Source organism: Poecilia reticulata, chromosome 5 (genome assembly GCF_904066995.2).
Source record: "Poecilia reticulata chromosome 5, P_reticulata-male-v2, whole genome shotgun sequence".
Lineage (NCBI taxonomy): Eukaryota > Metazoa > Chordata > Actinopteri > Cyprinodontiformes > Poeciliidae > Poecilia > Poecilia reticulata.
Genome location: NC_088834.1, coordinates 24,453,985 through 24,479,525, shown reverse-complemented (window position 1 = coordinate 24,479,525; position 25,541 = coordinate 24,453,985). Strand labels below are relative to the sequence as shown.

The following is a 25,541-nucleotide window of genomic DNA, read 5'->3' as shown; positions in this document are numbered from 1 at the left end:
GTTTCTCAAACAGACTCGACTTGAGTCAAAGCAACACTCTGCATGTGTTTTATGAGGGACTGACATTACAACATGATATAAAGCTAAAACAAAATCACAAATTTACTAATGGGGACTACTGTAATAAGTAAAATTTCTCATTTCAATTATTTCTATCTAGTGAATCATCATTTTTAGCAACATAAAAGAGGGCTGTACACATCAAAAGTCAGTCGATCTGCTCTTGAAACCAAGTTACCGTAGGCCTGAGTGACTCAGCTCAGGTTTGATCTTTCAAAGATCAAAGATTGTATCTAGTGTGCAAACGTTCGCAAGACTCAAAGAAATTCTGAGGATCCCACACGAGGAGTAATATACCTATTTAATGAGGGCAGATGACAGGGAACATTTCCCACTGCTTTTTGTTAAGTGCTTCTGTTTGAAAAAAGAAACACTTGCCTTTGGAGGGAAAAGTGCCAAAAGAAATCTGTTATACAATGCCCAACCCGTCCGAGGCCCACAGAGGATAAACTGATATCTAATTTAGAACCATATGACTCACTTTCATTAGACCTAAATTACATAAGACATTTTGTTTGTTGATTTAATTTATTGTTAAGTGGCTCTGGTTAAAGCCTCATGTTTAAAGGAGCGACTTAGTTAGATCTAGACTGTAGTAAGACTCAGAATCCGCTCCAGGTTCTTGGACTCATAAAATCAGTTTTAATCCAAAATCAGGTGTCAGATTTAGTATTTGGCATATTAGGGCTTAATCTTGGAAGAAACTATGATTTCAAATGTGATGTTAATAGCTGTTTAAAGTCACAATATCTAAGACATTTGGCAACCTAAAAACTAAAACATATGAATGAAAACAGATTTATTGAAGAGTTGGCAGTACTTGGTTAGAGTTGCTTATACTGAGCATAAGTAATTGGAGACAAGGAAGCAACCAGAAATTAACTGGCAGAGGTCAGGTTTCACTGTTGGTGCAACCTAATAAATTATTAATGTTTATTTTGGATGAATTTATCCTATAAAGAAAATTCACTTGGGATTGTAAATATACTAACTATCACTATTAATTGTGGTGAACTAAAAAAAAAAAATATTTAACTTTTTTAATGGTTTCTTTTGAAGAGTGAATTTGGACAAATAAGTGGACTAATAAATACATCAACATGTTTATTAAATATGGAAGAATCTCCTTTCACCAACCATAGTAGAGCTTTGGCCCTCAGTTGATGGGACAGCTGAGATTCACATAATAAAAGTACTTTGTACCGTGTACTTAGTATTTTGCACTACATATTATAAAAGCGTTTAAACCTTGTGAGAATGAGTATTTGAGGTATTTGTGAAATATGTAAAATTAGCCACATTTTGCATTTACATCTGTAGCTCTTACCAACGGCCATTAATGTCACTCTGAAGTAAATTTAAAAAATAAAAGCCAGACATAAACTCTGTGCACCAACACCTCTCTGCCCCCTCTTCCTCTGATCAAATGAAGGTTAAATTGGATAAAAGCAAGAGATAAACTAATGTGATATAGGATAGGGTGTCATGTGGTTTGTGCTGCAAAGAGTAAAGCAAAGAAAAGCTGTGCATAGAATTACCATACACTAAACTGCAAAGAAGAAGTGCAATGAGGCTTTGCCACTGTTCTGAAGTCCAATTTATTATAAAACGGCAGCTATAGCTAAGCGGGTTCTGAAGTTGGATAGCTTGTTTGTTGTCAAATGTCTGAGGAAAGAGAAAAAGAAACGACACTGAAAAATCTCAAACGAAACTTGATTAATGCAAGCAAGTTATCTGCAAAGCCTGTGAGTTTTCCAGATTTCTTTAATTTTCTGTGCAGTAAAAGCCTTTTTATTTGCAGAAATCTCCACCTAGTCGTTTGGTGAAGTCATCTTGCCACATATTTAAAAAAAATTCTTCTGCGGACTTATTGCGCTATCTTTGTTTAATTAGAACAAGCAGAACCCTCCCCAACATGTGCACATTAAACGATTCGGTGAGTTTACACACTTGGAATAAAAACATGCTATTCCATTCCTATAGAGAATATATACCTGTAAATACCTAAACTCATATTGATGTGTTGAGTTTGTACACGTCAGTATTTGCCTAAGATTAATTGTACATTTGAGTGCAGCATTAATGCTAATTGTTAAGAATGGGATTTTCAAAAGGGATTAGCACATTAACCTTTTCAAACATTTAAAAATGCCACCTGTGTTTTGACAACAACATGTAGTTGTGCATAGATGTGCTTAAATTGAAAGGCTATTTTTTTTTCATTTAATTTCTGGATCTGTCAGCCAAACTGTGCAGAGGTGGGCATAATAACAACCTTGGGTTTCTGTAATTATGTGATTATATATTTTGATTGTGACATTAGGAACACTGACATCAATTAGCATGAATTACTTCTTCACTCTGACATATTTGACGCCTCATTTATTAACCTTAATATGCGTCACTGTCTAACCAGAGCACAGAGAATACCAAACCGAATTTCTTCAGAGTGTAAGTACAGTTTTGAAAATGAAATGATCATAGCTTGGGTCTAACTGCTGCATATCTAACACTAGCACACTGGAGTATTCATTGGAGATGTATAGAAATACACAAGAATCACCTCCTTTCAACCCGAGTCAACTTCTTTTCACCTTGATATTTCAATTTAAGCACCAGAAAAGGAACTGTGTTGAGTTTAAACAAGTAAAGGCATCAGGCGTACTCACTGAGAAGATGGCGGCCAGAGTCTCCGTAGCCCCCGTGCTCAGTGTGAAGTAGGGGAGCAAGTGCTCTGCAAACCCGGCTTCCCGTAGGATTCCATTAGTGTAGTACCAGATCTGCAAGAAAACAAATCAAGTTTTACTGAGAGTTTTATTTATTCATCAATAAAGTGTTTAATGTTTTTTTAAAGAAATTCTAATAGGATTTGCTACAACAATCTCTGTCATGTCTTTACTCTTAGAGCTTAGAGAATTATTCTCTGTTATGATTTTTATCACCCTTGAACTAAGTGAAAAGAAAATGGCATAAAGCCGGGACTGGCAATGAGATTAGATCTTGCAAAGGCAGATTACTCAGATGGAGCTCTTGACATCAAAACATCATTAACACCGAGATCAATGGGGTTCGAAATTAAGATAAGATGTCTGAATAGTTAAAAGCTCAAAAACCGCAGTTAGTAGATCAAGTGGATGATCAAAAGTGATCATCCTCAAAACCTTTGTTTTTGTGACCTTTTTGGTGAGTTGTTGATGCCCTCCTGCGTCAACAACAAAATATCCTATTTTTAAAAAATAATCGATTTTTTTCTCTATGCTTTCATCATTTTTCCAAACCAGCATTACAAATGATTTCAGTAATGTTTTTGAAATAAGAAGCACAAACAGGATCGAATACTGATATTGTAGAGTACATCAAGTAGCTGTGACACAGTTAAATTATTCCAGTCTGTAAGATTTACTGGAATTACCCGACATTTATGAATACGACGATATCGTGTTTCCAATAAAATCCCCATCAGGAATCTAAATTACATTCCTATCTCTGCTGAAAGGAAATGTGTGTATATTAGGTCATCTTCTTATTCTTGACTTTTTAAATCAGTTTCATCATCTCTTGCTTAAATGGAAATTACTGACATTTCCACCAGCATATCAAATATAGAGATCTGATCCTGAAATATTCCGTTAAGTACCATCAGTTTCCACTCCCACAGATATTCGTCCTTCCAGTCACTTCAACAGTTTCATTCTCAACGAGAGCAATTTGGAGACAGAGAAAGGAACTAAACTGCACCGTTCCAGGTTGAACTGGATCTTGTGTCCTTTGATTGGAAGGCACATTATTATTTTACTGGCAGGTTTAACAAGGTTTTTGATCTCAAATTTTAGCCACATGCGGCTTCTAAGGAAGGTGGAGCTTTTTCACATTTAGCTATGGCTAATACGACTCCATTGTGTGTCTATTACACACAGTGGCACGCAATAAAATATGTGGTGAATGTCCTGATGGACATTCACAGAAAATCCATTACCTTAAACCTATTTTATCCTTGGATTTTTATCTTGATATGGAGCAGAGAAAGGACATATTTGGGAAGAAATCTCTCATCTGCAGTCACAACTGTGAATGTAAATTTCCCAAGGGAAGGTATGGAAAAACGGCGTGCAGCTACACCTGATCCACCCCGACGAGAGGTTTCTGATGTTTTTGTCACTTCTAGGACATAAATCGGGCAGCACATCTGAGCAGCTGAGTATAAAATTGACTGTCATGTCATTCTTTTTGTCCACTTCAGCATCTCTGGTGAATTATTAAATTGTTTGGAATGCCTGTAGAAATATTGGCGCGAATGCGTTTGCTTTTACCAGGCCGATTGTAACTCAGATATGTTAGTGAGACGGTCACAAAGCCAACAGCTTAACTCCTATTATCGTCCAAAAATCCTTTGAATACTGCTAAAAGTGCAACAACAGAGCAAATTATTCCTTAAGAAGGAAACACAATAAAGTTTTCATGAAGTAAAAATACATTATATTAGTCAAAATATTAGGTCACCCTTCTAAATTATTGAATTCTACCGTTACAGTCACTTCCATGGCTAAATATATATAAAATTTTGCAACCTGGCATGCAGAAAGTCTCTTTAAATGTTTGTGAAAGATAAATCAGCCTCAGCAGATTCCAGGGCACCATGATAGGATGCTTCCTGTGCAACGAGTCTAGTCATCATATTTCCTTGTTACCAAACACTCCTCAGTAAACTGAGATATTGAGGCTAATGGTGTGCAGGGGTTGCCAACATTCTGCAGAGTCAATAGCTGCAGACCTTCAAACCTTGTGTGAACTTTCTCGGATTAGCTCAAGAACGTTGTATAGACGCCTGCATTTAATCGGTTATCATGGCCAAGCAGCTGCATCCAAGGTTCACATCACCAAACGCATGTCACCACTGGACTCTAGAGCAGAGGAAACATGTTGATACGTAGGGTTTGGTGCCATACAAGACGAAGTTGTTTTACAGCAGTCCGGCTCAGCCTGGTGAAAGAAACTTAAAACTTCCGCACACTGAGACATTTTGGATAAATTCCTGCTTTGTGGGAGCAGTAAGTGATGCTCACCAGTTGGTAAAGCAAAGACCTGTATGAAGAATCTTAGTTTGGAAAAACCTGATTGGCCTAAACTCGCCCTAAACTCAATACAATAACTTTGGGGTAAATTAGAACAAAAACTGAGTCAGGCCTTCTCGTCCAACATCAGTGCCTGACCTCATAAATATGCCTCTTGGAAAAAAAAAGTTAAAAACACACATATATGCACTGTTAAAACTCATGGAAAATCTTTTCAGAGGAGCTGAAGCTATTATAGCTGCAAAGGACTGGCTGATATCCTACTAAACCCTATGGATTAGGATTATGTCCCTCAAACTCATGAAAGTGAAGGCAGATGAGTGAACACTTTTGGCAATATAGTGAATCATTTCTCTTGTCATCCTGTCAGAAGACTGAGTTTTAAGCTTCCTAACACGGTGTGACAAAGTATCTTCTGGAGGGATGTCCGGATAGAAGAAACACTTTTTTTTTTTGGTAGATTGCACAAATGTGTTAATCTTTTTAAATAGCATGCAGTTTTAATTCTCTATGAAATATTGAGAATATGGTGCACGAAAGCACCTAAATAATGGATACAAAATAGCATTAAAAGGAAAACCTAATGAAACACAGGGGCCACATCTTACAGCGTTGAGTCCACAGAGCTGATAGCAAGCCATGGTGATGATGATGGTGATGAGCTGCCAGCGAACAGCTGGGCTCCTCAGCAGCTGTAACACAGAGACAGTGTTCAGGTTGTCCTGAGCCCGTGCCTCCGCGTGGACCTCCTCCAGCTCCTGGGACACATCCGTCTTCCCCAAAAACTTCTGAAAAGCTGACACACAAGCACATACGCAGTGTCATAAATACTGACTGAACGAGAACCATCAATTTCAGCCGTCATGCTGGGATTAAAGACAAACAGGAATGAGTCGCACAGCAAGTGAGAACATCGTATATTCTCCCAAACGGAGCTGCTTGTTAGAACTTGAATGTCTAATTGGAATGCATCAAATGTAAATGTGTCTTCTGCAGCTTCAGCAATCAAACATTCAATGCAGTGATTGAGGAAATAATTCTTTTTCAATTTTTCACTGAGAACTGTGCAAGTTTGTGGCGTCCACGTGACGCAGCTTTTAGACTTAGTCCGTAAGGTTATTCTATGGCAAAATTTAAGTCTACTGATGGGTGAATGAGCAACCCAACATGTTACAGGAACACAAACTTCAATGTTTTGAATCTTCTACTACAGCTAGGCCTGTCACAATAACAAATTTTGCTGGACGATTGTCTAAAAAATTATTGTGATAAACGATAATATTGTTTCAAGACCTTTTGACAATGATTTAATGGAAATGACTAATAATACATGCGATTTCCTGATAGATGCACTTTACTTTCAAAAGAACACGTAACACTGGAACTGATAAACTAAATAAACAAAACAACCAAAAACAAAAATAAAATGGATTCTCAGTCTCCATTAACAAAAAACATACTTGAATAAAAACTAAACAACATAAAGCCAAAGTGGAAATAAATACTGCATTCAACCAAAAGAGTGCAGATTATGAAGTCTGTATGTATATTTCCCGTCAGTAATCACTAGATTTAAATAGAGAAAACGGGCACATCCGACTACCTAATGCAATAGTTCACACTACACCATTTTTTGGCCCCATTTTCCCCTTATGACAGTCTTAGATCGTTGGCCGGTCTAACCGATCATCCTGCAGTGTGTGGTGTGTTACGGTAAATCGTCGTGGCCGCTCCGATCTAAATTAGGGGTTTTTCCCATCTGGGAGCTTAACGCTGCCCGTTGAATGTGACAGGTAGCCAATCAGAAAACGGGAACCCGAGGTCCAGCGACATCGGAGATGATTTGTGCTATCATTAATGTTTATTCAACATTTCGTGCAAAGAATATAGAAATGACAATGGGAGGAGTTGGAGCCAAATTGCTACTGCAGTTGATAAACCCGGTACATTTTCAACTGTTCTTCATTAACGTGACATAAATAGGTTATAATGATTTTCATTCAGTCAGGACTTTACGCTGACTCTAGCCACATGCACCACAGGTAGATTCTAGTAAAGCATTGATTAATGACTGATTTTAAAATTAGTTAACTGGACTTGTAGCCATTATTTTGTGCCCATGTGGCTGGACACCACACGGCACGACGAACCCGATCGAACCGTTATACCTAGGATTTCTGTCGGCTAATGTGTCTCTCAGGGTTTGAAAATGGACCGACAGTAGGGCGACAACTCGTGTAATGTGCGCTGGACATTAGACTAAGGAAATGAGAAAGGGAGGGTCAGTAGAGAGCACCGGAGCTGAGCCTTTTTTCATTCAGTGTCATCAAGAGAAATAAAAAAGCCCGGAAGAGACGATAAAGACGATAATTAAAATGAGGTCGATAGGTTTAATTTATCGTCCATTAATTGATTTATGGTTTATCACGACAGGCCTAACTACAGCACATACAGTATAAAAATAAATCAAAATCCACACCATTTCTTTTTCTTTTTTTAACCTTTAAGTATGAAGATAAACTCATTAGGATTAAAAATGTATTTTATTGTCCTGGATATGAGAGACAAAACAACAATGAAACCACACACATGAATACATACTGGAATAAGAAATAATAAATTGGTAGAACAGTTAGTTTATTGAGCTATTTACTATCCAAATGAACACATTTGCTGCATGAAGTCATCATGGGAGTTTGACTTAGGATCAGAGGATGAGCACATTCTTACCAAAAGCCAGAAAACTTTGCAGGATTGTTTTAATCCAGTCACACTGGAGAGCTGCCAAGCACGAACGGCCTGCCTAAAGTCATCTTCTCAATTGGTTTAATATCCAGACTGTGACTAGGCCACTCCAAAATTGTTATTGCTTTCTTTTTTTAGACATTAAGAGGAAGACTTGTTGTTATACTTAAGATCATTGTCATGCTGCAAAGCCAACGTTTGCTTCCCCGTCTGGTGTTTCCAGTAGAGAGAGTTTAATGGTTCAATCCATTTAATCCATTTTAATGGTGGCGTTAGTTTTAAGTCAAATGTAACCAGGCAGAGACCCTTCAAATGATTCCTCCTGTTTCATCAGTCCTCAAAATACCCCCCTGGGCCCCCAAGTATGATCTCAAGATGTTTTTTATTAAATGTGTTATTAATTCTTTTTGGTTAGCAGTGTTGGCATTGAGTTTTTACAATCTACTTAGTTTTTTGTCTGATGTGTATATGATTATGATTTGAAACAAAACTTAAAGACATTTGCAAGGGGAAAAGTTGCTTTTTCACACCACTATATGTATAAAACAAAATGGATTCTGAGCTATAAAATGTGTGATTGAAATAGTCCAAAGTTTCCAGTAGAAACCAAAGGAAAGAAGACGAAAGTGAAGTTATTCTTTTGCTTTTGTTGAACTTTGAATGTGAACGTCTTCTTTTAATGTAGCTGGAGCTAAGCATGTCCCAGAAGTGGCAACTACGATTAGAGAGAAGATATTAGTCCATCTTTAACTGCAGTGGGTTCAACAAGCTCATCTTTTAGTAAAAGTCCCAAACTGCACCCTGTCGGGGTTTGACCCATATGTGTCATCCTGCATGAGACCATCTCCAGTATATTTTGCTCCACATCCATCTACTCAAGTTAGTCTCACTGAAATACTGACATTACGTGTTCAGGTGTTGATTTTGTTTCAAGATTGTATTTTTTATTTTTTTTTTTAGAATTTGGTCCTTTGCTATTGGGAACTTTATCTCCTTTATCAATTCTTTTTGCTTTTCCAATCAAAGTGGACACAGGTGTTTTCACAATTGATCAACTGTTTTAATGATGTTGCACCAGTGCAAAAGATGCTTATTTACTCGCTTTAACTTTTCCTGTGAGTTCTCCCTTTAACATAAAATACCACTTGAGTAAATCAAAGGATTATGGCTTTGACATTCATCAATATGGTCCAGTAGACTATGCACTGCTTCTCTTTATCTTACACAGAATCACAGTCTGATGACCTGCAGGAGGTAAACCAGGATTCAGCATCCTGCGCAAGGACGTTTTAGCGAGGGATAAAACCACTGATCAATTGGGAGACAATCCTTCCTCCTAATCAATAGCGTGATAAAATGTGTCCAGGGTCAGAGTACCAGCTGCTCAAGGAAACCTTGGGAATGAAAAATTGATTTATTACCTTTGACTGAGCTCACGTTGTTTATTCAGTAGCACTGGATCATGTCATGAACCAGGACAACACGACATGGACATTTTCTACAGCAAGTGTGGTTTGGACATTTCCTGACTGACACAGTGATTCACCTGCAGATGTGATTCGTGTGGATGAGTGTCGCCTACAGAGCTGACGTTTAGTGTCAGCAGTTGTTCCATTTTATGAATGTCCTCTTCTCTTTAGGTCACACACAGAAATACGGCACAAATGTGTGAAGTAATGATTACTATCCCTTAAACTATTTTTGTGCATAATCGTTGAGTCAGGAAGATATCTTGATTCTTTGGCCAAATCCACGGTTCTCATAATAAATTGAGGGGGGAAAAACAAGCTGCTTTCCTGGATAAGAGTGTGTCTCTAAACAGAGTTCAAATTCGCTGCTTCCAAAGGAAGTAAATTAGCACAATGCTAAGTCGGAAAGACACCAGAGATTATTTTTGCCACTTTCAAGTTCAGCTGATTGTGATCAGCTGTGGATAAGTGGGAAGAATAACCAATCTTCTAACCAGAAGATTGTAAGTTTAATGTCAGTTTCCCTCATGTGAAAGTGTCTCTGGGTAGGACACTAAACGCCACGTTGCCAACTCGTCTGCACATAGATGCATGGACATGAGGGCTGGTGTGTTCAGATAGATGAGTGTGGCATCCCTCATCACTCAGCCCAAGCTCAGACTGTGTAATGTTGAGAGGATCTGTTCATGAAAAAATGTCTGCGGATATTAATGAACTCAAAAAAAAAAGAAAAAAGAAAAATAGGTCATATATTCCTCCACAACTATATGACTAATAATGTCAAAATGGGGGGAAAAAGGCATAGCTGTTGAGTCCATGTTCCATTACATATACTTTGTTCTTAAAAACCCTTATTTATTTATTCATTCATTTATTTATTTATATGGAGCAGGAAATGACAGATCATTGTGTAATTGCATAAAAACGCAGCAGGATTTCTTTAAAGTGTGAATATCCCGAGGCTGCATTTCACTTCAGTCATGTTCTGTGCTGAAACGCTTCCTCAACACTAAATTAGGTTTTACTGTGGTGTAAATGACTCTGTGTGCTTCCTGCAGCGATTAGTGGAATTTAAATGCTGGGTTACGTTGCAATCCTCCTGTAAAAATTTCCTTTATTTATTTATTTTTTTTTTTTTTTCCAGATTGGTCAAATCACACATTGAAGTAATTCACATCATCAGTGGCTGCCCTCATTTTGGAGAATGTGGTTGGAATATTTTATCCAACCATTATCACATAGCACCAGCAGGAGGAATAAGCACAAGTAAAAAGCTATAAATCTATTGTTGGATCTAAATTGTGAACTCCAAGTCTAAATCCATCTGCATATTTTATAGCCAATAACTTTTTTTTTAATCTGTGCCCACAGATTTCTGAATGAAACTGGAAATTACTCCTTCCTTTAGAGTAGAGGGAACAGCTCATTTAAACCGCGACTGCTTAAGTAATTGATTGTCTGCAGCCTGTTTGCATCTTTCATGGAGTGTTTCCTATTTCTCTTTCTGGACATTTGTAAGTTTCACTGTTATTTGTTTTTCTAATAATACGTTTTCAAGCTTTTTAGATTATGAGATAGGCTGTCAGCAATGTAAGTTGTAAATACAATTAAGGGGCTGAAAATAAAATGTAGGTTTGCTGGTTTGTTGAATTATGACAACAAACCAGCAAAACGCAAAAAACTTTGCACAGTTTTTCAACCAAACTAACCGGCTGAGTTCAAATGCTGTTGGATGCAGTTAATGTTAGTTAAAAGATTACTAGCTGATAACAATACAGCACCTCAAGCTTGTTAACAAGTAGCCTGTAGGCTACTGATGATGATGCCTATGTTCAAAATTGGGTAGATCTGGTTACATTCCCTTGAGTAACTTTTTTGAAAAAAAAAAAGTACTTATTAGAGTAGTTTCACAGCACTGTGCCTTTTTCTTTTACTTGAGTAATATTATTATTGCTTTGACTCTTTTTTTGTTAGTTTTTTTGCTACTGTTTATTTTGCCCCCACCAAAATAAGCCGATGCACTGAATATGGGACTGCAAATTGGTCAAACCCTTCTGGGTTAAACTGGTGGATTTCCTGAGTAACTGGTTGGATGTAGCTGTCCCATTGACACTTGCCCTACTATGCCTGTTAGGAGATAGAACCCAAATAATAAATAAAAATGGGTAGGGCAGTAAAGTCTAGGGGCCAATGGTTCCCTGGCCCCCCCTGTTCTGGCGAAGCTGGTTTGCTGGTTTGTTGCCATAATTCTAATATTCACTTCCAGTTCAGACTTGTGGGAATAATGTATTTAGTGCCCACAGATTTTTTTTCATAGCGCATGCTCACTGCATGCCATTATTACCTCTAGCAACAGTTGCCATGAAAAACATGAAAAAAAGGTTCTCCAACAAACTCCATCCCGGTCAAACAACCCCGGATTACAGGAAAACAAACTTTCTCAGCGAACTTCTTTGGAAAGTGATTGAAAAATCTGCGGACGGACCAACTCTGCATCTCGTCAGAGAAACATTTTTGGAAGAACACCATGAGGTTTTGATCTTACTTTTGAGAGAAACAGGAGAATTAAATGTGGATGTTCTCTCAGAGGAGTCAGAAGAGCTGAGTGAACAGATTTTAAAAAGCCTCGCCAGAGATGCTTCCCACTTTGCTTCTGGACTGCATTTAATTGGACTTCTTGATTACCCAGAAGGACATAAAGTTATTGTGGAAAAATTCAAACATCACCTGGAGAATCCTGTTCCTCCAAAGAAAATGTTTACATCTACAAAACGAAAGATCAGAAAGACTTTTTTTTCCCAGTGAGGACTTGTACTCAGATGAAAACTTCCTGAGTGAGGATTATACTCAGGCAGGCATGGACCATGAACAATTTTTGAGGGATGCGAAAGAGATGGCTTTCAAACGTGGAACCAAAGAGGAAAGTAGAAATATGGTGGGAAAAAATCTTTGGTGTTTGATTTATAAGTCCAGTCACAGACCTAGATATGCCGCTTACAAAATGAAGCACACCGTACCTGTCCAGAAAAAGATTGCTCCTAAACTCTGGGAAGATGTAAAGGACATAGATTTTGTCTTTTTTGACAAGATGGAAAGAAAACTCTGTGGAGATATATTTCAACTTCTCTCAGGCAATGATGATTTAGTTAGAGAATTGCTGTTTAAGATAAAAAGTGACAACCCAATAGTTATTTACAAGGTTATACAGTGTTTCAAAAGAACCCTGACACGTCCTAGGAAAACTAATCTTTCACAAGACCATCTCAGAAAGTCATGGAAGTACATTCAACATGCTTTCTGTTGTGGAGATAATTCAGACGATGCTCAGACTCAAGAACCCTCTAAAAGTGGAACAAACGTTGAGTTTTGTCCAGTCTTAGTTTGGCCTCTGAGTTTGGGCCACTCAGAAGAGGTCAGTCCGGACTCAGAGGCAGGTCCCGACTCAAGAGGCCGGTCCAGACTCAGTTGGTCGTTCCCGACTCAGAGGTTGGTCCCGACTCAGAGGTGCTGAGTCGGGACCAACCTCTGAGTCCGGACCTGCCTCTTAATATGGACTAAAAAACATTGAAAGCCAAGACGCAATAGACTTTAACAACCAGGACATAAACAAATACTATCCATATGTGAACGAAGGTCATCTAGTTTTGGAAGACATCGAAGCAATAGACTTCAAAGACCTAGACAAGAATGAAGAGCCTGAGATAAAGCCTGCTGTTGAGGTGAAGCCTGATGTCAACAGAAACAAGATGTGTCGTGTTGAAGGGACGTTCTCCAGCAGAGAGCATGGACCATGCGCCTTATGTTGTAACACAAAAATATTCCCAATGCATACAAACCTTGGTGCTGAAAGCATGACAAGAAGCAGGCGAGAAGCAGGACTTTATAATTGTCTTTATTCATGTTAACTGATAACCAAGCCTCCGGTCATTAGTTGGCAGCAGTGTTCAAACTAATCAACAGCCTGCCTGTTCCAGCCAGTAGAAGTAGCCACAGCACTGTTGTAAACCAGTGGTCCCCAAACCCCGGTCCGTGGACCGGTACTGGTCCGTGGACCAATTGGTACCAGGCCGCGCAAGAAATCATTAAATATTTCCGTTTTATGTATTGTTTCTGGAGGATCTTTTATTTTGAAAAACCTTTAACCGGATTCTCTCAGTTACTTGCGTGCCAACACTGATCCCACAAGCAGCAAAATGATTAAGAAACAGATCAGATGTCTATGGAAAGTTTCTTTGCAAAGGGGAAAGGCCCAGAGAAGAGACAGGAGAATGGATTTATCCCGGACCGGTAGGTGAGTCCCACATTACAAGCCTGCTCTGCATAACATGTGGCGACCGGCTGCTAATGAGGCAATGAAGCTTCAAGCTGCTTCGCCACGTAGAAACCAAGCAGGCTGTGCATATAAGCAACACTTCAGGTGTCATTGTCTCTCATCACTCCCAGATGGAGCCGTCGTTGCAGAGAAACAAGCTCAGGGCTCCTGTTAGTCATTATCGTGAGTTAAAATTTTCACGAAAGTAAAATGTTCGTTTTTGTGGCGTATCTGTATCTTATTTTGAAGGGACATGTAAAAGTTACCATAGTGACCAGAGTCAGAGCGTTTGGGCAGTGGTCGATAGGATATAAGAAGAGCTTGTAAGTCTTAAGTCCGGTTTAGACGGCAAGATTTAAGAATAGTCGGCCGATTCTCCAAACCTCTGTGACCACAGAGCTGATAAAAGTACAACAGGTTGGATCGGTTCGTGACTCCAAGGCAGGAGCAACACGAACCGATTCCAGTCACAAACATCGCGATTCCAGAAGAAAATCCACAAAACTCCCAACATAGCATATGGGAATTTAGAATAACCAAATACGGATGACTATGTAGAAGCAATATCAGGATGCGGAGTCATTTTAAGAGATAAAAGACGTAACAAAAAGAAAAGGCGGTGGATGAAAGACGACGGGAGCAGCCGCTCTAATTGCTGCACTATGATTTGGAGGTGAATATGTTTTTTAATAGTTAACATTTTTAACTTAATAAACATAATAATGAACTTTACATATAATAACAAACATTTCCACATATCATCTCCGATATCCACCGGACTCACAGTTGCGCGATATGTCAGCTGTTTGGGATTCCCCTCGTTCTTACGTCACCGCACTTTCTGATTGGCTCCCTGTCACATTCGGCAGGTTGTATTCTTGTTCCCAGTCAGGGAAAACCCCACAGGCTGCGATAAAAGGGCCAAGACAACAAAAATTGGGTATATTCAGGATTTAGAGGGAACACCAACATGCAGAAGCCTTATCTGACGGTCCACCTCCCCCCCTGCCCACGGGCCGCAGCAAAATTTTCCAAGTCTTGACCGGTCCACAGTAATAAAAAGGTTGGGGACCACTGTTGTAAACAGAGCAGAAGAAAAAAAAAAAAAAAAAACGAAGCAAAGGATACAAACGCGGATGTTTTGAAATATATCTATCTAGAGGAGAGATGGAGAAGTTTGACAGTGAAAAGAAAAACGGCAGCAGAGGTCAGTGGCCATGATAAGAGATTCTTATTTTCAAATACAATAATACAGAAGTATAGAATACAGTCATAATACTACTAGAACCCAGTCGTATCAGCATAGTCATTTCAATATTGGCAGAGTAAAGACGCAATATTGCCGGAAGAAAGTCATTAAATTAAAAAGCTTCGATAGAGTGATATGCAACGTGACCCGCTCAACAAGTCTGGTTCTTTCTGTTAAATAAAAAGTTGTGTGAGCAATCGTTTCGAAGACCTGGGGCTGAAAATTTGCTTCTGAGGTGCTAAAACATTTAGTACTTAGTCATTTGTTAAACCTTTATCAATATTCTGCAATTTAGTGCACTATGGTGAAAAGCTATCATAAAATTAAGTATTTATTCTCATCCAACTTTACTCGTATTTAAAACACATCAAAAATAAAAAACTCAGAGCCTGGCACTTATACTCCATCATAAGCAAGTAACTGTAGCTCGCAGAAAAAAGCCAGGAAATAGACAAAACCTGTCTTTTTATTGTTAATGCAAAAATGTTACACACTTTTCATCTCTTCTCATCTAACAAGCTGAACTATTAGCAATGTTGCTGCAAAATTTTCCTATTTTTCCACAATAAATGTTAAGAACTATATACCTTGTGGAAAACTAAACTGAAGAAGCTGACAAGTAATCAATGTTTACAGTTCTAAAAAGTTTTACTAAAAATGCAAATTCTAGTGAAACATTTGCACTTTTTCAAACTGAGTAGTCTTGATAAAATGTTAGTGATTCACTCAAACTGATTTTGGAAATTATTTTGAGGCTTACAATAATAAAACAGCGGTTTTGATAATAAGGTCATACAATGTTGGAGCCAGTGGTTTGTATGATAAATTATTAAATATGAAGATTCGCAATAGTATTTAAATTATGGGGAGGGAAGGGCACTGAGCAGGGGATCGCAAAAAACATTATGAACCCCAGGGGGGCATGACAGAAAATAATAGAGAAACACTGGCTTAAGAAGGGATTTGATGCCATATTGTTTATTGAACTCTGAAGTTGATTTAAAGTATACTTGATACTTGATACTTTTCCCCTCTCAGCAAGTCTGGAGAGACTCCGTTTGGTTATCGACTGGCATTATTTATTATTTGCCAACCCGTTTAAATATTTTCACAGGAAATTTCCAGAAATTGTGACCCAGCAGATGCTCCTGCAAAATGGTTGATAGGGATTTTTTGGTATTATCATTTTGTTGTTACTTTAGTTCATATTCAGTCTAATGTTAGTCAGTTTAAAGTATTCTCTTCTTTAGTGTGTGTATGAACTAACCTGGGGGTCACAGCTGTTCATCTTCATGTGAAACAGTTTGACCGAGATTTGAACCGGGCTCAGATCGTAGGTCAGATGTTAAATTGTTTTACGACCTTTGTTGTGTTTAGGTAAAATGTTTTACGACCTCTGCTGTTTTTCCTCTGCTGTCTATCTTGCCTATCCTCCCTCTTTGAAGTTTGATAATAAAAGACAAGCTGTTCCCAAAGATTTTCAGAACACATGGTGAGCGGCTTGGAGGAGCAGTTCACTGTGTCTTCTCCTTCTGCAGAAGTTTGGTTAAAAACTCATCTTAGAAGGATTTGATGCCATTGTTTATTGAACTCTGAGTGATTTAAAGTATACTTGATACTTGTACTTTTCCCTCTCAGCAAGTTGGAGAGACTCCGTTTGGTTATCGACTGCATTATTATTTTGCAACCGTTTAATATTTTCACAGGAATTTCAGCTGTGACCCAGCAATGTCCTGCAAAATGGTGATAGGATTTTGGTATTCATTTGTTGTTACTTTAGTTATATCCGTCTAATGTTAGTCAGTTTAAAGTATTCTTTCTTTAGTGTGTGTAAACTAACCTGGGGTCACAGCTGTTTCTTCTGTGAACGTTTGACCGAGATTTGAACCGGCTCAGATCGTAGGTCGATGTTAAATTGTTACGACCTTTGTTGTGTTTAGGTAAAAATGTTTTACGACCTGCTGTTTTCCTCTGCTGTCTATCTTGCCTATCCTCCCTCTTTGAGTTTGATAATAAAGACAAGCTTCCCAAAGTTTTCAGAACACTGGTGGCGTTGGGGAGCAGTTCACTGTGTCTTGCATATACGTTATCTGTGGTTCTCTTTTTTCATGTAGGTTTAAGAAAATACCTAACAATGGTGCATGTTGCTTTTCCTGCAGGATGTCTGCTTAACATGCCAAACAAAGTTTCCGGGGAAAAAATGTTTTTGATCTGGGTTGTTGTATAGTATTTTTACACATTAAAACAGTCGGATTTACCATATATTAACATAAAAAAAATTGCTGTTTCCAGCTGTGCTCTTTCTAAACCTTGGTGGAAAAACAGAAATACAGACTTATTTCTTATTGAGGCAGAGTTGACCAGGTTTCTGGCAGCCATTTTCACATCAGTACTAGAGAGAAGAGCGTATAAAGGCACCTCTCCCTGCGTTTTTGATCATTTCACCCCTAAAGGTGAATCCCTGAGGCTGTGGGGAAAGACTCAGGTGGATGAAGATTAAGGACACAACCCAGAATAGAAAATCTTTGAGAACAGAGGGGACCAAAAAAGCAGGTTCATTGGGATGCGATGGTTTGATGGCAGACGGTATGGACCCTGACCACACAAGATACAGAGCTGCCAACATGAAACCAGGCTCAAGTTCTCCTGGGATGTGTGGTCCAGTAATTGGAAAGTACAAGGACGGCGTGTGTGTGTGTGTGTGTGTGTGTGTGTGTGTGTGTGTGTGTGTGTGTGTGTGTGTGTGTGTGTGTGTGTGTGTGTGTGTGTGTGTGTGTGTGTGTGTGTGTGCATGCGTGTGTGTGTGTGTGTTTAGAGTCTGACTGAATGCACCAGTATATATATGTAAAGAAATAAACTACTGCAATGAGTTAAGAAAGGAACACTGTATATTTCTGACTAAAAAACTATATTTTGTGGGGATTTCATGCCAGAAAAACACAGGTGTGATGCAACCAGCTTTGATTTTCATTGTTTGTATTGCATTATTGCTGTACATATCAACACCGTAAGAGTATAAAATGATTGTAACAGACGCTTTGATGCAGTAGATGTAGATGGTCCTGTAAAGAAAACCTACAGAGAAAATCAACTCTAATCTCTCTTTAAAGGGAGAGTTTTAACCTAAGAATGTTCTTTAATAAGTTGTGAAAAAAACAGGCTTATGGAAAATCTGTCTTCAATGTGATGATAATCACACAAATACTGATGTAATTGCTCTTCCCTGCTGATAGAAAACATGGTAAGCTACTTATCTCCAGAGTCACACTGGGACTGTCCATGTCAATGAAGTGATATTGATGTTTGTTGAGCATGCCGCTTTTTTTCCCTTCAGAGGAGGACAGCCAGGCTCCACGCTGAATTCATAAGGTGAACTGATGTCACTCAGCAAAGAGGTTTAAAATAATCCTACAGACTTAATGACCTTCTAATTACCCTGTATTGTAATTTAAATACATAATGAGAAGATGGAAAAAAGTTAAATGATTTAGGCAGTCGGAATAAACTGATTTATGCATTAAGGTGCCGATTGTTTTCAATCAACACCAGCAGCTGGTTAGAATAACAAAGGTATTCAAAGTTTCTGGTAACTAATTTTTTTTACAGGTATAATGAGTTTGTACTTTGAGAAATTAGCAATAGATTAAGAATACAGAGTAATATATTAAATATTCACAAATCTAACACAATAAGTATAAAAAGCAGAGCTTCACAATGTACAAAAATATCGGATTGTTTTATTTTACTGGGAGGAATCAATTAGGGCAGAAGGTAATGGTTTGATGGTCTGAAGTTTAGCAGCATTTTACCTACAGCGCTGCTAAACATTCAAACTGAATCAAAAATGAGTAAAAAGTGTAAACACTTTTGCATTGGTAAAATCAAAATACCAGAAAAAGTGAGATTGAAATTAATTGGGAAAAGCAGTGAAGCCAATTTCCTTGACTGTCTTTAATGTAGATTTGTACTCATGTTTAAACTCTGAGAGCATTTACTCAGTGGTCAGGACCACTGCAGCTATGTGGCCTGACAGCAAAACAACTTGGACAGCAAGAGAACATGCTGTTCCCGTCTCACACTCTGTGATGATAATGGGACACCACAGACTCCATCAACAAGATCTGTGAGCATTGACAACAAGTCCCTCATCCACAGTGCAGAAACACATGCCAACTACAGCATGGGAGTCCAGGCTATTGCCAGCAAAATGTTGGCCGGTAAGGATGAAGGGTGTCAAACTAGATGTCCTTAAAGTAGAGTCATTTCCAGTGATTCATTTTTTATGAGAAAAAATAATTTGCAACACAGAAGCAAGCGTGTAGATTAAGAAAACGTTGAAGCGTGAGTGTTAAGAAAGAAAACTGAAGCACATCAGTGAGAGCCATCTTCATATACGGTGTTTCTGGAATTATTTAGTTCTCATTCCAAATTCTTTTTTTTTTTTTTTCTAAAGGACAAAGAGCACATTCCTTCAATTCAAATACGCTGAAATAACTCCAGGCTGGAATAATTTATTTGGTGAAGGAAGCAATGAAACGCAAATAGCACAATGAGAGAGGGCGGAATAAATAAACGTGCTCCACTGAGTTGCAACCAATCTCTTTAATTCCAAAGGAGGAAGGTTATAGAACGTTCAAAGGATTACGTTTTCAGAGAAAATGGAGGAGCTTTGTCAATAAAATTGCATTATTAATCAACAATTCCTTCCTTATTTCTATTTTTTAAATAAAAGTCTTGATTGTCTGTTCCAAAGCAGATCTGCAGCAACAGAATTTGACTCCAGCCCAAAGCAGCCCACACGACGTACTAATTAGAACCAACATGCTTTACTTTTGGTATTGAAGGTTTAGATTTATTTCTAGTAAATTCTAGGACTCGTTTTTGTAACACAGAGATGTCATTTTTTCTAAGTCTAAGTCAGATATTTTGCGTTTTTCCCAGAGTCGACAAATGTAATAAATATTTTCTTATTAAATCAATAATATCGAATGCACCTCTAACCCTGCATCGATATTAGTTGTACCGTTTCCAAAGCTGTACTGTTTGTCCTTAGGCCTAAATTTAAGCTTTTGGTTTTCATTGTTTCTTGCTGGTTTTTCCCATTACTCTCCCGTAGTTATTTATGTTTAAAAACTCTGAGTTAATTTACTGGCCTGCAAACATGACAAATAGACATTCATACCCCAAGAAAATAATAATAATTAAAAAAACAGATTAAAGTATGTTAATGGTGAATTTTAAAATAAATGAAACTTTACTTTTTTTTTATTTTTTTACACTTTGTAAAAAAGTGCTTATTCCTCTCTTTGTATTGTCCATTTCTTCATTACCCGGTTGAGAGCTGAGATACACTTTCTAAATCCACATTTAAAATCTTTATTTTTGATTCAATTCTTCCTCAATTCCAAATAGCTAAGTTTTTAAAATAAAGGACTAAAAGAGCACATAATGAATGAGTGTAGCAAGAAAATAAAGATGGCATTAATTGCAGTAGATAAACTGCAAAACTAGTGAAATAATTAAACTTACCATATTTCCTTATGTTAATTCTGAACCTTCAAGATAAGTTTTCTCTCCCTGAGAAAACCGTATTATGTTGAAATGACACAACCGTAACGTTCAAAGTTGCGAAGAGCGAAGGCGATCCATGCGAGAGTTTCCATTTATAATGTATGGACACGGACATCAAAGAAGGCAAATAACCCAGGAGACAAAACTGATCAAAGTCCCGTCTCCCCTATACGTATGCTCCTGGAGCATATGAGCTGCGAGAAGAAATCAAGTGACCGCTTCACTTCAGCACTTTGATAAGTACACATTTAGAAAGCTGGAAATACGGACAGACAGAAAGAAGGACTTTTTGACTTTTAGAACAAAAGTAAAAGTATATAAAACCTAAAACAGATCTCAAGTGCTTAGAAGTAAGAGGAAGTTGCATTAGAAAGCAGCGTGAACATATATATATATATTAGAGATGTGCCGATCAGGTTTTTTCCTGCCGATTCTGATCACCCATGAGGGACGATCATCGATACCAATCACATAATTATTATTATTTTAATCATAAGCACTACGGTTACATTATGTGGAAAAAGGAACCATGAATTCACCTTAATTTAGACAAAATATTTTAAATAGCTTTTTCCAAGAAAAAAACAAAACAGGCATTGTGGAAATTGTACTGCTATCTGTAATACTATCTTTAACAGACTGAAAACTTATGAAGGCTCTGAAGAGGCTAAATAACGTAAAGAGTCAAAATAAAACCTCTCAACATTGCCAAAAGATTCAAGTATAAAACTTAACATTCAAAGGCAAATACAGGTTCCATTACAATAAACAATCCTGAGTTACTGAATGAAAACTTCCTGATAGCATGGCGGCTAGCTGATTACTGCTAGTTCTGAGTGGCTGTTTCTGACTGAGCGGAGTAATTATGCAGAACAGGGAAGAGGCAGAGGAGATAGATTCTTTTTTCAGAGATTATCTGTCTCATGTTAGGACAGCGAAAGTTTTAATACGTATGTAAAATGTATTTTTTTAAGTTAGATGCTGTAGCTTTAAGCAGAGGTTCAGTGTGAGAGTCACGGCCAGGTGGAGCAGAAGCGGCGCTCCGTCTGTGAAATATTACTACCTGTAGCGCGTAGCAGCGGTTCAACAGCGAGAGCAGAACCAGCGTCTTACATCGCAGCTCGAAGACTTAAATAATTTTGCGGGTTATTTGTTTAGCTTTCTGACAGTCGTGCTAATCCAGGTGAGTGTTTGTAGCTGTGCGCTGCTTTACCTGCTATCTGATTGTCTTTTTTACTGCAGTGAGCCTTGATGTGGTCAAACTCCGTCAAGTATGGCATTGTTTTTATGCCATATTAGATTTGTTGTGTTGATGCATTTTGACGTGCTTTAATTTTCCGCCGCAACACGCAAACTTTCCCATTCACTCAGTGCGTTATAGTTCCACATCGCTTAGGATTTGTTGCTGCGCGTTTGCGCAATGTGAAGGAAAGAGGAGACCAGCTGCACAGGCAGGCTGAGAAATGAGATGCAGGTGATCGGTTTGTGTGATCAGCAACAAGAGACCGTGATCGGCGATCACCGATCATACACTTTTTCACGGAAATCGGCCGATTATGATCGGTTGCCGATCATAATCGGCCGATTATGATCGGTTGCCGATCGATCGGCACAACTCTAATATATATATATATATATATATATATATATCAGTGAGGTGCGGTCAGGGGAGGCAGAGCCTCACCTGTCATCATGGAAAAATAATATATAATAATAAAATCATTTATAAAGATATTTTCACCCTGTGGTTTGCACTATAAAGTACCCCTTTTTCATTTAATTTCACCAAATCTGATGTTATCGCTGAATTTTCAATTTTTCCCATTCAAATGGTTACAAGCGAAGCCGGTGAGGCAGCAGCGAGCTGAGCCTCACCTGGGATTGCGCAACCTCTCGCTAACTGCACCGGTTGCCACTCTATGAGAGCATGCTCCTCCTGTCTGTACATCGCCAATAAAACGGTAAAAAACATTTAATGTATGAACAGATTTTCCATAATTTAGCTTATGTATACTGCTCAAAAAAATAAAGGGAACACTTAAACAACACAATATAACTCCAAGTAAATCAAACTTCTGTGAAATCAAACTGTCCACTTAGGAAGCAACACTGATTGACCCGACGAGGGTCCCCATTGTCAATCAGTGTTGCTTCCTAAGTGGACAGTTTGATTTCACAGAAGTTTGATTTACTTGGAGTTATATTGTGTTGTTTAAGTGTTCCCTTTATTTTTTTGAGCAGTGTATTTAATGTACTGTGTTTTTATTGTCACCAACTGTGTATGTAACGTGTTTCGTGTGCTAAAGAGCAATCATAAATGGCAGAGAACATATTCGAGGTGAGGCAGGCAGTTCTCGTGCCTCATCGGTGGGGGCGCTCATGAACCCAGACATTGTGACTCCACAACTGCAGTGTAAGAGACAGTAACAGCAATCTAGCCATACAGAAGCTGCACTGATACAGAAAGCGAGAAAGACGTGGTTTTGAGTTGTACTTTAACGGTTTCTCCCTTTGCTGTTAAGCACAGCACGAAATTAATAATATCTACATGTCCAAGGTTGATTGAGATAACGGAATTATTCTGCAGCGGCGGCGCAGCTAAGCATCACATGTTAAAGAATAGTCTTTTTGCCCTGCAGCATTGTACGCATGCGCAAAATTTCCTTATGTAAACAATAACATGCAGGGGTCTAGATTTGTAAATCCGATTATAATTAAGTCGGTGCCTCACCAGCTATAAACCTCACCGCATGTCACTGATATATATATATATATATATATATATATATATATATATATATATCTCCAGAAACCAGAAATCCATTTTCAGTAAAGACCTTTGTTAGTAATACCAGAAAAGAAAATGTACTCGTGACGTGGAGATATTGATTGTACAAAATGCAAAGTTGCTTGCTTGCTTGCCACTTAATTTTATGAGTTAACTGGTTTAAATAGCCAGTTATAAAATCTCTTTTGTGCAGCATTTTATTGTTGTGTAAATTATGGTTTCATGTAGACAACGTAAAATGCAGCTTCTGTGTTTTATATCTGCTACTTTTGCTTTTTAGTAGATTTATATTTGCCTTGATGTAAATGCCAAGTCACTAACCACAGGGACATGTTTGGATTCTGCAGATGTTAAGGACATCTGTTTACCACCTGACATGTCTGACATGAATTTGGGAAAACTGAGTTAAAGTTTCAGTTGTTAAACTGTTGATTTGAAAAGAAGTTGGAGTAGGTGCTTCTTTTTTGGTCTTCACCTTTTGAGTTCAGCTGATTCAATTCTTTTCAGTGTGGACAGTGACACTGTTATAGCAACTTCTGGTGAAGATAGACTTAATTCCTGGATTGTTTCTTATTCTGGTAGCCGTATGACCTACAGCATAATTAAATACTCTACATTGAAACCAAAGAACAAAACGTGTTTTCAGGTCAATGGATGTGCGTGTTCATCAATCGGGCCTTAATGTGATCCGGAGTCATGTTATTAAAGCGTCTCCTCCAACATGTCCCGCGAGATTCATAGCTGTATCTACGGCAGAGCGATGGATCTCGTCAAGCGAGCCTCCGGTCGGGTTTTGTGCTGCTTCTGGCCACAGTTTTTTCCAGCAGGCATTCAAAGTTTCAGGTTTCATCTCCTGAATGGCCAAGCTGTATTACGCATATTTAAATACCCTAATGTTATTGGCACACAAGTAGAGAAGAATCGTGGAGTCTGTTTAGCCAGTCAGGACGCAGAACACAATGCACTGTGAAAAAAAACTGCACAAAAAAATCTGCGAAGCAGCGAGACCGCAAAAGGTGAACCGCGGAGTAACTTGAAGTTATAGAGAGGGATCACTGTATAGTAAGTCAGATTTACACAGATAAACATGGTGTAACTTGAAGTAACGTCAAGTCAGAAAGGTTATAGCTTACTTAAGCCTCTCTATAGCCATGACCTCAACCCAGTTATGAATGTGTGTGGTATTTTTAAAAGCAGTGCAAAGTAATCAACCAGTACAAATGAACTCTACTACAGTGATCCCTCGCTGTAACGCGGTTCACCTTTCGCAGTCTCGCTGCTTCCCGGCTTTTTTTTGTGCAATTTTTTTCACAGTGCATTGTGTTCTGCACTTACGTAAAATATACGTAATACAGATTGGCCACTCAGGAGATGGAAACTAAAACTTTGAATGCCTGCTAAAAAGGTTGGAGGAGACGCTTTAATGACACGACTCCGGATGACATTAATGCCATGACTGATGAACACGCACATTCGCTGACCTGAAAACAGGTTTTGTTCTTTGGTTTCAATGTAGAGTATTTAATTATGCTGTGTAATAGTTGTAAAAAAATAAAGGTAACTACTTCGCGGATCACTGATCACTGTGTGGTGAAATTTACAGCCACATTTTAACCCAGATGCTTGCATGTAGTCATGGTGCAACTCAAATCTGTTGAACTATTAGAGGAGGTGCAAGTGGAACTATGTTCATAATTTTGACCCTGACTGCATCAGAGAAAATCAATAAAAATCGTTTTCACCTAATTTATCATTTAAAATTCACCGACTAAATGTAAATTTCTGACTGGCACTGAATGCTTTTTATGCTTTCATATGTTTCCTAAACTAAATCTTTGCTGTGGTTCAAATGTTTGCGTAGAGTGTGAGTCTCTTTTTGCAAAGAATAAAATTAGAAATCTTTCAAATGCATGAGCCAGCTGTGGTGGTGGGTGGGAAGTAGCTCGTTCTGGCATGGGTCGAGATTAAGTATAGAAAAAAAGACAATATGACTTGGTTTTAAATAATAGTAAAAAAAATTAAAAAAAAATCACAACTTGGCTGAAATTAATAGAACAAAAGTTTTACAGTAAAAGGTCATTTGAGTCTGAATAGTTCCCTAAAATATAGAGAACCAAAAATACAAAACTCCCCGCTAGACTTCAGGAGTCACACAGAGCTGTATGAAGAAAAAATGCATTATTCAGTGTAGTCAAAGATATATGTGAAAGTGAATATTTCACTCTTTTGTCTTCCGTCGGTTTTAGAAATAAGGTTGAGAAAAGATCATTTTAGT

General features: G+C 38.2%; 1 protein-coding gene across 8 annotated transcripts in view; it reads right to left on the bottom strand.

Moving 5' to 3' along the window:
• The window catches only part of slc2a9l2 (solute carrier family 2 member 9, like 2), a 124,575-nt gene that overhangs the window by 54,009 nt on the left and 45,025 nt on the right, over positions 1–25,541 (bottom strand). For all 8 annotated transcript variants that reach the window (XM_008409515.3, XM_081607351.1, XM_008409518.3 and 5 more), the window contains exons 8-9: positions 5,741–5,928; positions 2,730–2,840 (exon numbers count right to left, since the gene is read on the bottom strand). In XM_008409515.3, the coding sequence (XP_008407737.1) occupies positions 2,730–2,840; positions 5,741–5,928 (299 nt within the window). The remainder of the gene's footprint in view (positions 1–2,729; positions 2,841–5,740; positions 5,929–25,541) is intronic.